Source organism: Botryllus schlosseri, chromosome 6, assembly GCF_051294905.1.
Source record: "Botryllus schlosseri isolate E-star chromosome 6, Bs_hap1, whole genome shotgun sequence".
NCBI lineage: Eukaryota > Metazoa > Chordata > Ascidiacea > Stolidobranchia > Styelidae > Botryllus > Botryllus schlosseri.
Genome location: NC_137241.1, coordinates 19,175,500 through 19,187,951, shown reverse-complemented (window position 1 = coordinate 19,187,951; position 12,452 = coordinate 19,175,500). Strand labels below are relative to the sequence as shown.

The 12,452-nt window shown below is 38.7% G+C and overlaps 1 protein-coding gene across 1 annotated transcript; it reads right to left on the bottom strand.

Moving 5' to 3' along the window:
• Positions 1-1,037: 1,037 nt before the first annotated feature.
• LOC145441389 (inositol-tetrakisphosphate 1-kinase-like) lies at positions 1,038-10,484 on the bottom strand. Its single transcript, XM_080319239.1, has 11 exons — positions 10,303-10,484; positions 10,217-10,241; positions 10,031-10,156; positions 9,794-9,911; positions 7,233-7,328; positions 7,122-7,162; positions 6,532-6,624; positions 4,034-4,109; positions 3,729-3,799; positions 3,499-3,664; positions 1,038-1,561 (listed from the first exon to the last, which is right to left on the bottom strand). Exons 1-11 carry the CDS (start codon positions 10,389-10,391, stop codon positions 1,335-1,337), a joined length of 1,128 nt encoding a protein of 375 aa, XP_080175365.1. The 5' UTR covers positions 10,392-10,484; the 3' UTR covers positions 1,038-1,334.
• Positions 10,485-12,452: the final 1,968 nt, after the last annotated feature.

Genomic DNA, 12,452 nt, shown 5'->3' with positions numbered 1-12,452 from the left:
TCATTTGATACGTGCGGCTAGAGCAGCAGTCATTTCGTCGCATGGACAGTGGACATATTAATGTCGAACGTTTTGGCCAACATGCGGCGGTTATTTTGGTTCAAGGTGTTATCGCCGCCTATCATTTTGGCAGCGCACACGGTAGCATGATGTCCGAAACGTGCGTCTCCTAGCGTAAAAACGCCCAGCGCCGAAATTTCGGCCCATAAAATAGTCGCGCAGGCTAAACACTGCACACTCCCAAATGGCGTCATACAATATTAGGTTGCCGGCGTATATACATATATTTTTAGGAGACATCCCATATCCTAATTAGGAAATGAGGTCACGGCAGATCGCGAAAAAAATCAAGAATAAAATCTGCCTCAAGACCATTTTAATGTTGATTTACGAAATAATGTGGGGTCGTTTACGAGCTTTTCCCATTTTATAATGTATGTTTCACGTTTCACGCAACAACCATGGTTATAATAATATGTCGTGTGCGTAAACTCATTTGGTGTGCCATGAAAAATCATAGTGCCGGGGGGGGTTGCAGACCCCGAACTAAAACAACTAGCTAGATTCAATTCCACATGAAAATCGGCACAAGTTTGTAATGGGAGCGTTTTCGCCTCCCAAAACCTACCCCTTGGCTACGCCACTCTTAGTAGAGGCGACTACGAGGTAGTAACGGCTGCAAGAACACGCACAACATAACACCAGTATCACGATTCACGCCAATACTTGTTTTTGGATGCGAATAGAACTACTAAAATTATACTAGTTGGTTGACTGTCAACTAACTAAACTGGTCTGCGGACGACCTACGAGAGGCGTCGCCAGGTTGGAAGTGATCTTTCATCAATAAGTGAATTTTGTTCAAATTTTATAACATACCTTGAGCAAGTGCGTTGCAAAACATGCTTCATTTCAAGAGTAGCACTATAGGTTCAGACCATGCTATAGCAGTCGGCCACAAAGTATCCAAACTGGTCGAACCGCCTAATATTGGAATGAATCCGCCGCATTGAACTAAAATCAACCATGGTACCTAGTACAACAGACTGGTGCAATTTATTTCAAGGAGACTGAAGTTAGCGTAAAAACAATGTTTGCATAAGAATAAGAAACTCTGCGTAGCATCAAATACATCAGAGGCATCAATCCCCAAAACAGATCCTAGCAAACAATAAAAAGTATCGATAAAAGATCATACCAGAAAATATATGATGTGAGAATAGGCCTACTTCGACATTTAGTTACTCGATGAACTAGTACTAAAGCTACATCTACGACTGCTCGACATTATTCAAGCTTTAGGATCCTACGCATCAATGGACAGCGAGATGGAATCATATATCCGAAGAGACGATGTCGCCTCCGTTTTCCCATTCTGATAACGTTTTCGCCGGAATTTTCACGGTTTTCGCATCCCTATCCAAATCCGCACAGTTTATATGGACAGTGCCGGGAGATCCGGAAATGGGAATTCCATTCGTACCATTGATCTTTTTCTGTTCGAGTCTCCCCATGACATTTTCGACCAGGGTATGTAGAAAATCCGGGACACCATCGTACCCTGAAAAACAACATTATCTCTACTAATTCATCGTCATCCAAATTGTACCGCGTTAACCCAACATCAGGGGGAACGAGTTTTGTGCAAAATTTTACACCCATTGTCAAAATCATGAACAGGTATATTTATTTATAAAACAGTTGAGGGCTGTTCAAAAAAAACTTTTTTTCCTGAATCTCGCTGGCTACGTGATTAAATCGTCAGGTTGCCCTAAAAAACGACGCACACCAAATTTGAACTCATTCCAACTGGTAATCCCGGATTTCGTACAGTTTGAAAATTTTGAATTTACCCAAAAGTGCAAAAAAAATTCTAATTTTTCTGTCAACCCCATGAAATTGTGGCGCTGACTTCAAAAACGATGCAAAACAAATTTGACTCAATTCCAACCCGTAGAAGCGGAGATATTTGAGTTTGTCTTTGATAATTCTGGGAATATCCTTGATCGGTGGATAATATAAGAATTATCATCAATAAACTCAAATAACTAGTGTCTAGTAGGGCTGTTCAAAAAAACTTTTCCTTCAGGTTTCACCGACTACTTGATAAAATTGTAAGGTTGGTTAAATAACGCTGCACACCAGCTTTGGCTCCATTCCAACCAGTAGAAGCGAGATTCACGCAGTAGAAAGTTTCGAATTTATCATTAGAAAACAAAAAAATAAAATTTCAAAATTTTATCAAGTAGCCAGTGAAGTCTGAAGGAAAGTTTTTCTTTTAACAGCCCTAATGAGTGCCCTATCTCAAATATGGACGATACAGCTACGTAAATGAGTGTAACCGCCAAAACAATAATTATGATCCATGAACGTAATACTATGAGCATGTGGGTCAACGGTACCGTTAGGTAAAGTTACGGCCAATTTTGGGGTTAGAAAGTAACATGGTATTGTGTCGTATGCTGAAGTTGTGCTTTTCAATGTGTTACATGCTCAAATGCCGGGCAACCGACCATTATAGCAACTCAAAGCAAATGTGATCCTAATTTAACAGTAATTTGTCCAGTCAAAAGAAATTCAGAAGCAACACATCATTAAGGTCAATTACTAGCCAACTCTATCACCAGACGCATAGCCGAAAGCCAAATTTCGCAACCTAACCACATTTTGTTTCAAGTGTTTCAAGCACTAAACGTTCAGTGTAATTGAAAAGTTTTCTGTAATAGGGTCAACGTAGTGCCTGTGCCAGTAGGTTGTTCAAGGGCATGGCAATAAAAAATGTTGAAATTACGTGTGGAAGATGATATTCTAGTCAATATGAATACAATCAGTAGTGCTACTATATTTAGTCATTTTCTCCATCAACTGTTCTCTTGTGCGGTAAGCTATATCACCCAGGGAATAAGGTGCACCCCCACAATTTACAAGTCTTGAAACCTTGAATTAAAGGTAGCTGTGATGCTACGATTGATCAGAGAGAAAAGCAGACAAGATGATGAGAGAACGTCATTTTCAAAACAAGGTGGTCTACCAAATCAACACAATTCGAAAGATATGGACACTGCACATCACAAACATGGAAACTTCTATTTTCGATTATGAAATAGCTCAATGGTACTTTACCGAAATATGTTGGGTCTACACAAAATTTGCCTTTTGCAAAATCCCGTATTTGTGTCACTAAAAAAGGCCCATTTCCACGACGCAGCAACAGGCAGCATTTGGATACGAAACAACACGCCACAACAAGTCATTGTGACAACATAGAGACGACAATAGTAAATGAAAGTGAAACTCCCATACTGTAATCCAGATACGCCCCATTGGGAACATTCACTTCCATTTTCACACAAATGCATATAAATTGACGTCACCAATCAGACAGCAGCTTCTTACCGAGTTTTCGAATCAACGCCGAACAATCAATACGAAATGTTGCAAGCTCGACACCATAAATCAAACCGCGCATTAATCGATTGAAAGAACAAATCTACTTACCAGGAAAGACATTGACATCAATGACATATTGCTTGCCAGTCTCCCGGCTAGCTATGATATCAACGCCATACATGGTCATCTTGAGTTTGCTGTGTAGTTCTTCTGTGAGAGCGTCGATGGCGGGCAATTTCAAATTAAGAGCGGTCGACACGTCATCGTCCGTAGGCTAAAAATGGCGAACGCGCGAATTAAGAAACGATCAAACGGTGAGAATTTGACAAGTCTTTTACCGTGGTAAGTTTGGACCGGGACGATTCGCCGCTAGAAATGTCATGAGAATTGAAAAATATTGTATTGTGATCTGCAAATTGAGAAACGTGAAACGTCATGCGAAATACAGGATGAAGATCTCAAGTAATTTTATACGTCAAACTAATCCTCAATTAAAGAAGAGTGGTATTTTCAACTCGCTAGAAGGCGCAGTGTTCAAACAGCAACACAGTCATTGTGAGAATGTATATCCTAGCAACAAAGCACCTTGGCATACCCATGTTTTCATAGCGAGTCCGAGATAAACACGGCAGTGACAACATACCTTTTAAACTCTCCTTAGAAAAGTTCCGCAAGGAAGGCCGTCTCACGACTTGATATTTATTGGCAATCACGTATATCTGCAATGGGACAAGCCTAACATGAAAAGTTTTGTATGTGAAGCCAGATGAACTTGCACTATAATTTACCAGCCCTACGCATACCACAGTTTATGGAAGTATGTAAGCAACCCATCTTCTACATTAAATCAGGGCATGGTATGGTATGGGAAATTTCCATACTCCATACCTGGCTCAATCGTTCCGTACCATACTTACAATTTCCATACCATAGCATATTTGATACTTTTTCCATACTTTTGCAGCTGCCCAACCTCTCAGATATTCTATTATTGTTGTATAGACGTTATTATTCTAATTAATTTGGATGCAATTATCCTCCTTAATCCTTCTGAACAGCCCTGATGAACAAATTCTATCCGCAATTCCTTCGTGTCATATGTCAGCGATGCAGGTTAGCTAATCATTAGGGCTATTTTTTGACCTAAAAAGTGGAAATTTTGACATAAAATATCATAATTTTTACGTTTTTTACCCTAAAAACTTAATTTTGACCTAATGCATGCAAATGAGATGTTTTCCCACATAATGTTAGAGTTGTACTACTTATCTTCATTTCTGGTTGGAACTATCTGTCCTTATGAAATAGTTTGGCCTGGAAAAACTTTTTTGACTTAAAAACTGACAATATTTTACATGAAAAAACTTCATTTTTTTGAATCTGTCCCTATGAAGAATTCCAATAGTTACATCACGCATTATGGTAGAGATAATCAAAACTTATTGTAGTACAACGAAAGATACTTCCCTACATTCTTGGGTAGAAAGTGTCTGTCCTTACTAAGTAGCTTGCCAATAATGCAGAAAGAACGTTCAACAGCAGCAGTTGGCTGACAACACTGCAGTTGTGTGTACACTGCTGGTGACACACTGTTGCTTCATTCTAACAATGGTGTCTACATCACAATTTTTCTTCATGCGCTTCTTGATATAAGAACCATGCAATGCTCACGCAGCCTTGCTTCAGTTAGGATATTGCGGTGGACACCATGTCAACCTAATTGTTTCATTTGAATGTTTATGCTTCATAATGACAGACAAGGGTAGGCCTATAAAGTAGGCTACAAGCTGTAAAATCTCAAATGATGAGCTCACCAACAGTGCAAAATCTATGATACAAACGAAATGCAGGTTGCAAAAAAATCTTGACTTTGTAAGAAATTTTCAACATTTTTTGACCCAACGCTACAATTTTGACAAAATTTTGACTCTTTTTGATATGACAATAAAAAAATCGCCCTACTAATCAAAGACGGAACGTAAAATATATACGAGATTATTTGGGAATCACAACAATAGCCCATGAAATGTGAAACTATGGCAATGCACTGTTTAGCACTAGCAGTAATGTGGAGAATGAAGATTTCATCAACAAAATTTAATAAAACGAAGGTATTGTCCTATTAGGAATGGATTATATCTTGGAATACAACATCACTAGAGCCATTAGAGGTTTTACGAATGCGGATCAAATGTTCAAATAGATGTCGACCCGGGTGGTTGAGTCTGAGTAGCAATTTGAGATCTGAACAAAGACCTGTCAGTGAACGATTTTCACAGGTATTCAATCGATTTGACAAATCTAAAATTGGATCATTGCAATGGTTCTGGCAAAGCTGCCATAGCATGTTAGTGTGGAAAGAATTTCCATGCTATACTTGAAAAGTTCCGTACCATACTGTGACATTTCAATATTCCACACCATACCATGCCCAGCATTAAATACCACTTTTCAATTGTTGCTTACCTCTATTACACTCATTGATTACCTAACAATTAACATCATCAATCAAATGTATGTGTTGATGGATGGAATACAGCTAGTAACCTTTCATAAATTTAAACCAACTTTCTAATCTCAAATGAGACAGATTTACTGGAAATAACATGGTGATCACTAACAGCCACTAAGCATACTTAATCACCACGTTTGTAAGGTTATGAACAGTTCACACACACATTAAACAAAACAAATAGTTAAAACTTTTCTTGGCCCAGTTTATGTATTTATTTACTGGTGACTTTTCATGCCCTACTTTACTTGCCCTACTCTGAGTTGTCTTGACAGAACAATTTGAAAGCTAGTATTTAGCGACATCATCTTTACAACCTTGGTTTCTGACAACTTAATTACATTACCATTTAAATGGAATATCAGACAGTGTAGTTAGACTTACTGTGACAGTCCATATCAGCAGACATGATGATTATCACAGTAACAAGCAATTGCACCAAGAGTATGAATTAATATAATAACAAGGTTGATCACACTTGAAATATAATCACCAGTGAATCCATAATCATAATCATGCAGGCTACACTTCAAAGAGTCTGTCATAAAAGGATCATTGAAATCCATTCAATATTGTAGTGAAAGTTATTGCATAGATAGAAAAAAATGTGTTGCTGCAAGATTCCTTACCTTGTGTAATTGCGCTTCGTGGTTAATAAAGGTCTGGACAACACATGGCGGATCGACATCTGTCAGGCCTTCTTTATTGAATATGATTGACATCTAAACAATAGTTGGAAGCGTCTACAAAACCGGTGGCACAACAGACTTTCCATTCACACAAAACAATCGCTTTGCTTGAGTCAAATTACAGGAGAAATTCTTACACTCCATTTAGGCAAACCCATCAGTGAACTACAATAGCAAACAGCCTGGAAACGTGACAAAGTTGAAATGTATCGAGAAATATGCTACCGCTATGACAATAAGCCGACGCAGCCATTAAGCGGGGACATTGTGCACTTGTGAAGGGACTTGAGAGTACTTAAGTAGTTTCAAAAAGAAGATTCGGTCGGGATCGCATACTTTTAGCATACAATCGGAGTTGGCTACTTCTGAAATTGCAGTATGCGGAGTGAAATTGCAAGATGAACAATGAGACCAAAAATAGTTGCGATCATTAAAAATATATTAATTTAACGTGATGAGGGGTAGTTTTGTAGCACATAACTTGAACCTTACGCTATGGACTACCTGCAGAAATTCCAACCAATACCCACCTTATGGGAGGCAGATCCATGTGCAATGCTTTTCTTGCAAACTAGGACACATGAGAGCATTAAGTGCGCTGCGACAGACGAGAATATTCAAGTTTGTTAGAGAATAATTACCGAACGGAAATTCAACGTCGTGTTTGGCCATCTCTTCCAAAATGTGTGTGGGGTCTCGCGAAGTAATATACGCAAACGTCGGAATGTGAAGCTCGCCTGAAAGAAACGCAGGACATGTAAACTTGGAACCGGCGTTCTCATAAGACATTCAATATTAAATTACAGACTAATAATAACACACCACTCTCGCTACATACAAAACGCCATGGCTATTCAATGATAAAAACGTGAATGGAAGATATTGACACAATGAACCCATCCCTTTTCTATCAATAAGCTGACTCCACCCTCAGGTACCAATAGATTAGTGATCAGTTGTATGGCCTGCACACAAGAAGATGTAAAGATGTGAGATATATTCGAATACCAAGGAGATCCTTCATGAATTATACAAAACCTACAATTGAAAATGGCCTATCCTTGTAATAACAACTTCATTAATCGTAGTGCTACTAAGTACCAATGCAGCAAAGAGCCAATTAGTTCGGGGTTACACCCACAAGGCTTAAACGCATTATATAAAGGTTTTCACATCGATGAGTAGGCCTATACTAGGTTACTATCTGAAATTAATAGCCATGTTTCACCAAAAATAACACCTCCCAGAATTCAGAAACGATATTTTAATATAAGCCCTATATTGTCAAATTTACACCGAGTAGATAGTGCGAATATTACATGAATTAAAAATATTAATGAAAGCTGAAATATTAAAGACAATCACAAAAATTATAGAAGACCTTCCCAGAATATAAGTCCTCAAGTGGAAATTAACACAAGTCCTGTCTTATTTTCAGAGAGAATGCAGTAGCAGATACATATTCATCAGCGTTGTAATGACTATAGTCATGACCAGGGGTGAGCAATTATTTTTCCCCGCGGGCCAAATGAGAAGCTGAAAATACGTTGGCGGGCCGAGTAAAAAAAAATTAGCAGTGTTCTCCAGCGCATTAATTATATTTCAAAATTGAAAACAGTGAATTACACCTAATAAATGCTGTTCGGTGGATGTGTTGATATTAGGGAATGAGAAAGTGACGGTTAATTACCAAAAAAGCATATTTATTTGCCGTCATATTTCGAAACAATGTTAGACATGATACCTTTCAAACTCTCTTTGAATCCCTATCCGCGTTTTGCTATCAAGACATTAAAATGTTTTTGGGATACTTCACATCTTATTGTCTTGGTCGCTACCTTCCGACCACTGTGTAGCTTGGCGAAATAGCCTTGCTGTGGAGGGAAGCTTATAGCTTCATCTCAAATTCGCCATCCCTTAACAAAGTTTTTGTCATCAGACCGACCTTAATTATACTTGATCGGCACTAACTACTAAAAATACAGGTTTACCCTAGACTTCAGTAAACAAATATTTATTGCTCCAAACCTTCTTTGAATTTCAGCTTTCAGCTTTCTTTTTTTGACATGCCCGTTCACCCTTTATGGGTCATGATGACTCATAGTAATTATGGGCACCAATCGACTTGTTTACGAATGAGGGATTTGGAACGCATCACTTAACAATTTGAAATACAGACCGTGTAACGTAGTAGTTCTCAAACTTTTTAGACAAGCCCCCTTTTTCAGATAGTGAAAAATTCCGCACCCCCTTATTGTCATATCACAAAATGAAACCAGAATGCTGACAATCCCAACAGATAGTTTGATGGCATGGAAGGTTATGACTGTTGATGAGATGATGATTCTCAAACATGAAATTTGCACTATACACAGTGCAACAACATTGAATATAAGGTGAAATGAGCAGAGCGCGAAAATTTATTTCGGTTGACCGCGGCTTCGCGCCCCCCTTCAGATGCCTTCACGCCCCCAAGACGGGCGTATGTGCGTAATGCGTAATGTGACAATGCCAACAAAGAAGGTTTGGTGAATTCTTGCGACTTTAATTGTTACGGCATAATAATGTGCCACATTGACTTTATTTCGAATCCGGATTACGTATGCGAAGTACGTAGGCTGCGTAATTCCGGCATATTAATGAACAGGCTTGAAAGTAAAAGAATTTTCTGTTCAATTTATATCGCCTATGGTTTTAGTCCACGCCGCAACATTAAAAGGAAGTGTCCTTGGAGGACGCCTAAATGTCCTCTTTTCCGAGAATTCAGGTTAAATGTACGTGGAAATAGGACTGAGATATATGAAATCAGCGGCCAAGTAACGGTACGACGGGTTTTTCGGGACTTGAGCCAGAAAAATTGCTTTTTTTTAGTCATATCCAACGAAAAATCTCCGAGAAAGTCAGTATTTCGGGAGTTGAGCCGGAAAGGTGACCTTTTTTTTCACAAACCCGGGAAAAATTTCCCGTTTCTCCGGATTTTACTCCATCAATGTAAGTCTAAAAGTTTGAAAACGTGTCCTCTTTTCAGATTCCCAAAATATGGTAACCCTAGCAATACACCATGGGTGATATTTACAGCATGTATCAGCAGACATGAGTGCCACAAATAAAATTTTCGAAAATCACGATTACCGACTATTTTGCAAACCACAATGAAGCAAAGCAGCTCCACCCGGTTGAAGCCCGGACATCGGCTACATACCTCTTTTGCAGAGGTCCGTGTCTCTGATCATGCTGTAGGTCTCAAATCGGTCAAGAAGCTTCCTTATGCTTGGCAGGGGATCCACAACAACGGTTTCCGGGTGATCCGACAGGTATTTCTGAAATTGATATAATCAAAGTAGTCACACATCTCAAACATACAGAAATGAACAGTCAAAACGGATTAACCAATTGTCAGAAGCCGCCGAAATTATGTCATCCAATAGACAGAACCTACCTCAACGTCTCTCATGTTGTTTTCGGCAACTGTGTTTCCGTCCATGGCTTCTATCATGCGATCTGTCATTTTGTGAATGACGGCAACAAACGGCCCTTGATTTTCCAGACTTTTGGAAATATCAATCTGAAATAATTACAAATTCAGCTATCGCTGCATCCGACGTAGAAAATAGACAGGCCATACCTCTTTTAGCTCTGCTCCATAGCTCCTGAAAAGAAACGTAAAATGATCAACAGACATACACAAAAATACCCGCTGTGATAGCTTACTCCACTATCTCCTGCAAACTTTTGATATTCACTTTCTTCTTTTTTTTCGCGCTAAACCAGCATCCAACACACTTCCTGCCAGAGCTCATGGCCTTCGTCGATGTATTATAATAATTGGCACACTAATTTTACAGAAATTGTTAACGGAAATGAAATCTCTGAAAGTAGATGGATATTCAAATTTCGAATCACATCCGGGATATTTTTTCAATACTTTTTAATTGATTTTATTGTGAAGTGATATACATATAATGATGTTGTCAAGTTAAGCAGACGGTTCCCACTACTCAAACGGTGTACCATTAAAAAAACTAGTTCTATATTCAACAAGGGTTAAAATCTTGAGATTCATTAAAATTGCATCGTGACACATAGTACTAAGTGCCAAGCATACTCTAAAAATGATATATTATTCGTTGAAAAATAATTATTGACTGTAACAGACAACACAGATGACACATCCAATGAAACCAATGAAATGAGATATTATAATTCCAAAATGATCTCTTGGTTACCATTTGATCTCACTTCTGTCAATTAGCAACATAATATTACAGCCTTCTCCATGGTGACAACAGTAAATAGCCTACCTACGCATTTCATAAAATATAGGGATATCAGATGTTAGGTGAAAAGTGATCACATCTCAGGTTTTTTCAAAGGTGTTCATTTCAAATAGCTTTATACTGATTTCAAAAATAGAAATTTTGTGGCCAGGGTACTCGAATACCCCGATAAATAGCAGAAATTCGACATCGCCCAAAACCCGGTGGAATCTAGGTGCATTTTTTCAAACAAATCCTGCGTGGTGGGAGCTTTTTTCAAGTGACAGAGCCGACTCTGTAAAGAACTGTCATCGATATCGCATTTGATGAAACAGTTTGCATGGCCACAAATGCAAAAAAATCTGTGATGCGGTCATGCATACGAGGATTACCACCCGACTCATTAAAAGTAGGAAGTCGAGTAACGGTGATATAACCCAAACAGTGATATACTTGGCATTGGCACAGTGGCGAAGGAGCATTGAAAACGTCGCCCGAAGTAGACTGCAGCAAATTTCGAAAGTTTCCTATTCAATAAAAATAATTACTAATAATATGCCACATCTCAGAAGTTCTATATTGCTTGAGAAAGAAGCCTCACTGTTCTGTTACAGCGTTACGGCCAAGAATAAAAGACAAAAAATGGAGAGCAAATGTATTAGGTTATAAAAGATCAAGAGCAATCTTAAAATTGAACTTTTCGAGCTTTCGCTGGAGCAAAATCATCGATGACATCTTCAAAATCATGTTTTTGAACGTAGTCTCTTTCTATAGAAAGAGTTGGTAGAGATGATAACCGATCATTACATCAAGTTTTTGCAACTTTTTTTACAGCTTCCTAAATACTCAGAAGTTATGTAGTACCGTATGGTGTTTCAAGGTATTTGGAGGATTCTTGTATTGCAGCCGTCCTCCATTTTTTCCATGCAACTTTTTGTAACTTTTTCGATTTTGTGATTTGTTGATTTCGATTTTGTGATTTGTTGATTTTGTATAAGTCGCCAACACCAAGTTTTGCTACAGTGCCTTGGATACGGATCGATCTCATAATAATTTCAAGGAACTCGTCAATAAATACAACTTTGTGGAAAATAAAAATTATAAACAAATACGACGTGAGCACAGGACATCCATTCCATACAGATTTAGCTAACGACTGTAAAATATCAAACGCTGTTGCATTGCCATTCGCTTAAACGTGGTTTCACTGATCCGCCCCAGCCATAGACTGGAATTAGTGGTTGGTTTCTTACATAGAATAATTAAGGAATTGAATGGAAAGTTGCGTGTGACGTTTGCTACCAATTCCACTCTGGCCCCAGCCTCTTAAATATCTTAGTTTCCACCAGTTTCCACAGCTAACTCCAGAAAGTTAATCTCTCCATGCCGTGTGCACTGTGCAGCCTCATTTTGCCCCCACCCCCCTCGCAGCCTGCCGCAGAGTTAAAACCGCCAAGTGGCTACTGGCTGCTACGCCACTGCATTGGCATCATTCCAGGCAGAGGGGGATGGTGACGTAATTCTAGGTGTGACGTCGTATGACGTCATTATATTATTTCGTATTTACGTCTGCTAGCAATATAGGCGGCAAAATATTAATGTAAT

Excerpts from the sequence above, each read along its gene's own strand:
- LOC145441389 (XM_080319239.1), bottom strand. The coding sequence starts at position 10,391 with ATGAGCTCTGGCAGGAAGTGTGTTGGATGCTGGTTTAGCGCGAAAAAA. Across the intron at positions 10,242-10,302 it reads AGTTTGCAGGAGATAGTGGA|GAGCTATGGAGCAGAGCTAA; the intron begins GTAAGCTATCAC and ends GTTTCTTTTCAG. Across the intron at positions 4,110-6,531 it reads ACGAAGCGCAATTACACAAG|ATATACGTGATTGCCAATAA; the intron begins GTAAGGAATCTT and ends GTCCCATTGCAG.